General features: G+C 35.9%; 2 protein-coding genes across 3 annotated transcripts in view; one reads left to right on the top strand and one right to left on the bottom strand.

Annotated features, from left to right (window-relative positions):
• Window positions 1–11: 11 nt before the first annotated feature.
• LOC128016497 (26S proteasome non-ATPase regulatory subunit 7) lies at window positions 12–3,227 on the bottom strand. Its single transcript, XM_052601030.1, has 7 exons — window positions 3,035–3,227; window positions 2,254–2,345; window positions 2,081–2,173; window positions 1,862–1,959; window positions 1,689–1,769; window positions 1,510–1,601; window positions 12–796 (listed from the first exon to the last, which is right to left on the bottom strand). Exons 1-7 carry the CDS (start codon window positions 3,106–3,108, stop codon window positions 340–342), a joined length of 987 nt encoding a protein of 328 aa, XP_052456990.1. The 5' UTR covers window positions 3,109–3,227; the 3' UTR covers window positions 12–339.
• A 1,978-nt stretch (window positions 3,228–5,205) lies between these two features.
• The window catches only part of LOC128016496 (nuclear factor of activated T-cells 5), a 38,862-nt gene continuing 36,068 nt past the window's right edge, over window positions 5,206–7,999 (top strand). For both annotated transcript variants that reach the window (XM_052601025.1, XM_052601024.1), the window contains exon 1: window positions 5,206–5,531. In XM_052601025.1, coding sequence (XP_052456985.1) covers window positions 5,459–5,531 — 73 coding nt within the window. In that variant the 5' untranslated portion in view covers window positions 5,206–5,458. The remainder of the gene's footprint in view (window positions 5,532–7,999) is intronic.

The following is a 7,999-nucleotide window of genomic DNA, read 5'->3' as shown; positions in this document are numbered from 1 at the left end:
GGCTGCAGAAGCTTGTTTGACATAACTTTATATGATAAAAAAGAAATCTCGGTGTGAATACAATGACATGTCTGCAGTTGGACTTTGCTTTAACACTGGACACCCGTCTTGATATTCTGACGGTCTAATAAATGGTACTACAATTATAATTTAACCTTGATAAAGACCAGAACATCAAAAAGCTAATTTGTTTCTCTTTTAATCAAAACAAAAAATAAGTCCTTTATATCAAAAAGACCAATTTAAACTGCAAATTGATACAAGAGGCGGCAAAGATGTGTAGAACTGCTCCCTCATTCAACCAAGATTGTGTAAGCTCAAGTTCATGCCAGTTCAGGTTCATTTCTTTTCCTTTTTGTCATCTTTCTTGGCAGAAGAGTCTCCCTTCTCCTTGTCTTTGTCTTTATCCTTTTCCTTCTCGTCCTTCTTTTCTTTCTTGCTGTCATCTTTCTCTTGGCCCTCTTTCTTCTCTGCATCACGGTTGGCGATTTTGTTGTTGATGAGATTGTGGAGCGCCACTACAGAGCGGATGAGCGAGGCCAGATAGACCACGAGCATCTGGTCGTTGGTCTTAAGGTAGAAAGCCTTGACAAACTCCTGCAGGTTAACATCAGGCAGCAGATTGAACACGTCCTGCAGCTGATAAATGATCTGGTGGTTGATGGGCAGTTTGCCGGTGGCAACCTTCTCCAGATAGCTCTTGATATCCAGCAGCTTGGAGTTGAGCCCTTTCAGGCCGTGAACCTGATTGGTGATGCGCTGCGACAAAGTGCCAACTGTGGTGTCCTTGATATCACTGCAAAAAATCAGCATGAGAATAAACCAAGCTGTTTACAGATATTTTAATAAGTGCTATCGATTGAAAAATACAAAAAAAAAAAAAAATCGCACATTTTTTTTCTGTAACTGGGATTAATTGAGCCTAACGTTAATGCATTTTCATATTGTAATACATATATTCAACATTTAATATCCAAATTTATGTAAAACCAAATATAGTAAAAAAAATAACTTTTATGCCAGCTTTTTACTAAATACTATTAATGAAGGTCAGTGTCACTGCTACTAATGTCTATTAATTTTTTCCCCCTGTAATTATACACTAAAGTATAATTGAAAGCCATCATTTTTAACAAATTAAAAAAAAAAAAATCACATAAGCACATTATAATAAACGTCACATTTAGCTGTGCCTATTTCTGTCTCCGTCAATATCCACTCTGAACAATAGCTATCATCTTCCCCCACAGATCATTTGTGCATTAATTTTCACAAGATGTAAGAACATTACACGATAAAATATTCTGTATCAATAGATTCTCTTGATACAAAATCAGTATTGTGAGTATTAAGCCTAAACGCATTTTATTTGGCTGCTCGATCGGATGCATCTCTATACAGAAAATGTTAATTGCAGAGGTTAACAGCTTATTTTTGAAAGCCCTAATTTTCATGCATCTAAAACGAATCAAATAATCAGTCATGTACGTGTTTGCATGCCCATCTTACCGCAACAAATGCTCCACACCAACTTCCTCCGCCTCTTCTGCTCCGATCTCACTGGTCACGTGTTCAAACGTCTTCGATGTGGGAGTCCCATCCTTCAGTGAAGAATAAATCTCAACAATCAGCACGTGAGGAATCAAATACATTCATGTAGCTTTAATACTACTTGGAAAAGAACTCACATCATGCACTTCCTCCACTGAGATGTACGCTTCGGTTGGCAACCCCAGGTCCTTGGGTTTCACATCAATAATGACTAAAACCTTTGGGATTAAGGATAAAACATGACTTGCTTGCACCCTGGTACACAGTGTGTAAAATACAATAAAATAGTAAAACAAGCAGTAGTACATACCGAATTAGGGCAGTATTGTTTCATGAGTTCATTTATGGCAATATCATTTTTGTGCAGCTTTGGGCCTGTGTGATACCATCCAACTACTCGCTCCCTTGCTAGAATTGAGATTAAAAAAAAAAAAAAAAAAAAAAACAAGACTCCGTTAGAGCTTGGACATAGGGTCAAAACTGATTCAATAAGCCTATGTATGACTATAACACTGATTCTTTATCTTACCATTGACTTTCTTGAACATGCCGTACATATTCTCCAGGTAGTCGTGGTCCAGGAACCAAACTGAATCATCCTTGTCGTCCTCATCAAAAGGCACTGCCACACCATTAAAATATTACTTACACTACATTTCAACAGGAAAAAGGTGCATCTTGCACCAAGACGTGCAAACATACCAGCAAAGCTGTTGGACACATCAAGCACTTTCTTATGCCACGAACCCAGCAGAACACCCACGACTCGCTTCTGACTGCCAACCTTTCCAATCCTACAAAACAAAGACAGGGTTTGTAAATAATACAAGGAGACATCTAGAACTATGTTTATTCTGTGTATCTTCAAATGTATGGTCCTTAGAATATATAAGCCATTTCAAAACATGTATTAGACTTCTGAAAGTGTTTGTTCATGTAATAATCTCACTTCAAGCTTGTCTGAAAGTGTCTGTTTAGAAAGCTATAGCCTACATGTAATAATTTAACATACGTAATACATGTATGTATATCCAATGACGTATCAAGGAAGGTTCAGCATCAAGAACACAATTTATTATAAGAAATGTATAAAGTACATACAAAGCAAACGAAATTATAATAGATTAAATTCTTGAATTTTCATTGTCCAGTAGCTAAAAGCTCAAACTGTGCGAGTAAAATGATCAGTTAACTTATATAGTAACTTACTGGGTGCATGTTACTAATCATAACTGACTTGCAGTTAGGTCAGATTTCTGCGCTTCTACTAAGTTTTTTACCATAAACTTTAAATGTTATGAAGCTAAGTCGATATTCAACACCTTGATATACATAATTCACACCTTGAAGTACATGTTCCTTTCAATAATTATACTGTGATTGTATTGAGTTAGCCTTTAGCTTGTAGCGGCTACTTTCATTGACACATAATGACAGTGAGTTAACAGTTTTACTACAGCACCATCACAAGACTCAGATTTACCTGTTAAAATGGTCCACGACGCTCAGTAGCACCAAGGGATGAACAACGACCCTTTCTACCGCTAAGTCCGGCATTTTTTCTCAAAGAAATCAGATTTTTTAAAGAAAAAAATGATGTTTTTCTGTTGTTCAGCACGCCAGTTTGATGGACGCTACGCCGCTTGTTCTACTTCTGCTTCGTCACAGTGACGCTGCTGCAGAGTGACGCACACGAGCGCCCAGCGGACTGGAGGGAGAACTACACCCTGACAAAATCGAAATGATTATTCCCAAAAATAAATAATTATTGATTATTCCACAGGGTTACTAATGACAAATCCTTTGGATTTTTTTCATGTCTGGGAAAAATATTGGAATTTAAAAAAAAAAACATTCTTAATTCAGTTCTGATTACGATTACATTACATTTAGTCATTTAGCAGATGCATATGAATGATATCATTCCTTTGTTCTTATTTGTAAGTCGCTTTGGATAAAAGCGTCTGCTAAATTAATAAATATAAATATAAATATAATATACTGTAGCAAGTTTTATTTTTATTCTATAATAAATTAAAAGAAAACATATAGAATAGAAAAAAATAATACAGCAAGCTTTTTCTTTCTTTTTTTTAAAAGCAGTTAAATTAATAGAGTGCAAGTCTAAAAAGGGCAATTTTTTAAAGTATAGAATTAGAATAGAGAGTGCTAGAGTTAGAGGGTCAAATAAAGAGGAAAGATATGTGTTTATGGCAAACCCTTTCAGATGACTATATAGCACACAAGCCTGATATTAACATCCATTGTGTGAGGACAATAGTGAATCAATGCTGAACATGAATCGTGTGTCAGTGTCAAGAGGTCTTCACATCCCGTGTTGTCTCTAGACAATAATGGTCTAATTTTTCCAGGAACATCACAGACATGATGGCATGGCTCCTTATAGACACTGATTGGATGCTTTGTTAAACACAAACACAAAGGGTTTGTTTTCCCACAAAGATCCTAAGAAACATGTTGCACTAATGTCTGACAACCAAAAAGTGCAGGACCCAAACTGTGTAATCTTTCTCTTGAAAAGTGTGCTTGTGCTATATATCTTTCACATGCATATACAGGTAATTATATCCTATTTTGTCCCACATACAGTGGCAGGTTTAACTCCCCACCGGGATAGAAAAAAAACACCGTAGTACACACACACAGATATTGGGTTACCATTCTTTGTTGAGACTCTCCATAAATGTAATGTTTTGTACACACTCTAACACTAAACCTATACTCCTCACACACAACTTCCTGCATTTTGGATTTTTGAAAAACATGATTTATTAGCTTGTTTCCAGGGACCCAAAAACTTTCCCCACAACGTCAAAATTTACCGTTATTATTATTCTTGTGTGGACATTTGGTTCCCATATCCTGGAATACAAGGACCACACATACACACATGTATTTTATACTGACCATTTCCGTTCATCATTGTAATCACATGACTGGATATTGCATACATACATGTTTTATTGCAACAAAGGATAAAACATTTACAAGAAAATAAAAAATAAATAAAAAAATATTATTATAAATTATAATAATTATCTTATAATTTTTACATCAGAAAACTCTAACGAGCAACTGAATTATTAAAAATTGTAAACATTATATATATATATATATATATATATATATATATATATATATATATATATATATATATATATATATATATATATATATATATATATATATATATATATAGTTTATTTATATTCAGAAAAATATAAATAAATAAAAATATTCAGTTGCTTCAGTTGCTTGTAAGAGTTTTCTGATGTACCGTTATATTTATATATAAACCTAACCACTTTGCAATCAAAGCAATGACCAAGTAACTTGGTTATTGTATCCTTAAAGTGATGTCAAATTCAGCATTTGATTGAAATACTGTCATTAAACATTGCAAATTGGGATAACAATTATGAATAACTTTGAAAAAAAAAGAAGCTGTTTCGGGCTGAACAATTTTTATCCTACATTCTTTACACCTTATATCACTGAACGTATTGTTCCAAAGACGTGTGCAGGCAGGTAAAGGGATCTGGGTCGCATTAAGATTTAATCCAATTAACCTCAGCGTTTCGAAGGCGTCGTTCCTGCGTGATGACGGTTGGAGGGGGCGTGACGGGGGCGTGGTCTCAGAGGAAACAGAAGAACTAAACAGAGTCGCGCTCGCTTGCTGCGGAGTGTTTACACGCACCGAGAAGAGCGCGGAGCGACTCAAACTCCATATTCATGAGAACCAGAAGTGTCACTGTCTGCTTTCTCTGCACCTGGCTTTCGTTTGTTTTCATTTCTTGTTTTGGTCAAACTAAACAATGTCAGTTTGTTAGAAGCTGCACTTGAAGAGCAAGTCCGTGTCATTTCTTTGGGGATCGGAGGCACTGCGATGCCCTCTGATTTACCGTCGCTCTTTAGCGCGGATATCGACCTCGATTCGCCCAAGTCCCTCTACTCCAAAGGTAACTCACTTTCTGCTCACTTTTCCACCACGCTACTCATACTGTACATTTGCTCCGTGCACGCGCGGGTTGCGTTTCAAAACCTAGGGCGCCGCCTACATAGACAGCATCGCGCGCGCCAGGTCTGTTCACTCAAATATGCTGACTAATTAGTGCGCGCTAGAAGTTGTGACGCAGCCCGTGTGTGTGCTCGTGCACTTAGTCTGCGTAATGCCCCACTGCACTGTCAAAGCAGTTTTGTTGTTAGTTTACATAGTGACTAATGGTTTAAATGGTGACCATATAAACGAGCTTGTGTGATACATGAGTGTGTGTGTGTGTGTTTGAGGGGGCGGGGTGTGTACGTTAGTTGTAAACTACATCAGCAGCATATCACTTTTTATTTGGTTTATAACGTTACATATCTCTGATGGAGTGAATGAATGAATAGCCTGATGTTTAAGTTCATTAGACATTCAGACATAGCTAATGGACCTCCTGATGGAGTTCGACATTATTTTAACACATGGACCCATCTGCTGTGTGCCAAACACTTTTAATAAGAAAGTCTAATTGTGTAGAATACATCACCAGTCTGTTCTGCTAGAAGCTTTAAACTTGCAAACTTTCATCCTCGTTTGGTTTGACTCTCCTCAGTGTTTCCTACACAGTGCTTCGGTGCATGTTGTGTCTCCTTTGGTTATAGGAAAATGAACTCTCCTTATGGAAACCTTGGACATCAGAGACCTTCTGTTGTTTCACAGTGATTTAGACAGTGATTGAAAGCTAAATAAAGGTAGTGAATATGACATTTCTGAAGGTGTGAGAGAAGCCAATGCTTGTGGATGTAAATGGTATTCATTGGAATCAATGGTTTCATGAAAACCTCTTACCTCCATTTTCATAATGCAGAGTATAATTTTTTTTATATATACAGCGGAAAAGGGTTCTTTAGATTATTAAAAATGTTCTTAACACTAAGAAAAAAATAGTGCTTTTAAGAACTGTTCACAAAAAGTTTCTTTGGGGAACCAAAAATTGTTTTTCCATGGCATTGTTGTGGAAAAACCCCTTTTGAAACTTTCATTTTTAATTGAGTGAATGCTAATGTCTGGACCATTCTTTTTAGTATGCATATAATATGATATATTTATTAGTAGTATTTGTGTTTGTGTGTGTGTGTGTATATATATATATATATATATATATACTACAATATTTCATATAATATAATTAATATATATATATATATATATATATATATATATATATATATATATATATATTAATTATATTATATGAAATATTGTAGTATCAATATTAAACCTTTATTTTTATTTAATATTTCAGGCTTTTATTTTTATGTTTGCATATTAAAATTTTATGACCTTTTGAATTTTTTAAGCGCTTCGTCTAATATTTGTTTATTTCAGCTTCATTTCAGTGAACATAAATGAGTTTTAATAGTTGTAGCTAACAAAACCAACTCTGAACAATATTTAAAGCAGCACTCACTCTCTATGAACACAAACTGAGTAGCTCAGATTCCCGCTGAAGCCCTCGCTGCGGTGGCTCAGACATTGTTCTCATACTTAGAGAGTTATTATGGGCAGCTTTCTCGTGAAATACACCCCTCTCTCTGAGATCCTCTGTTGGTGCATGTTTAATTTCCTGCGCATTAGATGTTCTTTGTGTGTTTGTATTAGACATGTCAGCCTTACAGTGAGGCCACGGTCTTAGATTTTAATTTGTGCAGTGATCTGATGTGGATTCTCATCTTATTAGATGTTTTGGTCAATGGCGAGTGTTATTGCCTAGGTATAGTGTAGTATCCTGAATCTGGGCTTCAGTCACACATTGCATAAGACACAGCCTAATCTCATTTGCAGTTCTTGGGAATAGTCTGCTGGCCGCCGCTGTTGTTGTTGTTGTTGTTTCTTGGTCAATGTGCTGAATGAGTATTTAGCCTTTCTTGACCATTTGTTTTCAGCTCAACTTGGTCTTAGTTGTCCTTAATTAACTATTCCTGCAGTTATACAATAAAAGAAAATCTTTATTCTGCAGAAAGTCAGCGTTTCTTTAGCAAAAAAAGCTCAAGTTCAGCTCCATTGTCAATAAAATGGATTTAGTCCAATGATAATGTGAATATGTAAAGCATATGACTCTGTACATCAATAATGACGAATGGCCTTCTAAGCATCATGACAAAAATGTAAACACAGCTGCGCTCCATTTTATATGTAACACCTGTTGCGTCTCTAGAGCAAAAAAAAAAAAAGGTCTTTAGCCTGAATGTGGTTGGAGACCTGAGACCTCTGGCCTAGAGTGTTCAATAAACAACCTCCATATCCACTTCCTCTGGCCAGATATCAGAGGTGAGCTCAAGGTCACACAGAACAGGGTTAAAAACCAGGGTAATATGATAAGAATAGCTGTCAAACAGTTTCCTTTCACTATTTATTTCACTTTTAAATTCAATTCAATTCAAT

This window comes from Carassius gibelio, chromosome A7 (assembly GCF_023724105.1).
Source record: "Carassius gibelio isolate Cgi1373 ecotype wild population from Czech Republic chromosome A7, carGib1.2-hapl.c, whole genome shotgun sequence".
Taxonomy (NCBI): Eukaryota; Metazoa; Chordata; class Actinopteri; order Cypriniformes; family Cyprinidae; genus Carassius; species Carassius gibelio.
This window is presented reverse-complemented; position numbering and strand designations above follow the sequence as displayed.

Excerpts from the sequence above, each read along its gene's own strand:
- LOC128016497 (XM_052601030.1), bottom strand. The coding sequence starts at position 3,108 with ATGCCGGACTTAGCGGTAGAAAGGGTCGTTGTTCATCCCTTGGTGCTA. Across the intron at positions 2,174-2,253 it reads TGTGTCCAACAGCTTTGCTG|TGCCTTTTGATGAGGACGAC; the intron begins GTATGTTTGCAC and ends ATGGTGTGGCAG. Across the intron at positions 797-1,509 it reads GGTGTGGAGCATTTGTTGCG|TGATATCAAGGACACCACAG; the intron begins GTAAGATGGGCA and ends GATTTTTTGCAG.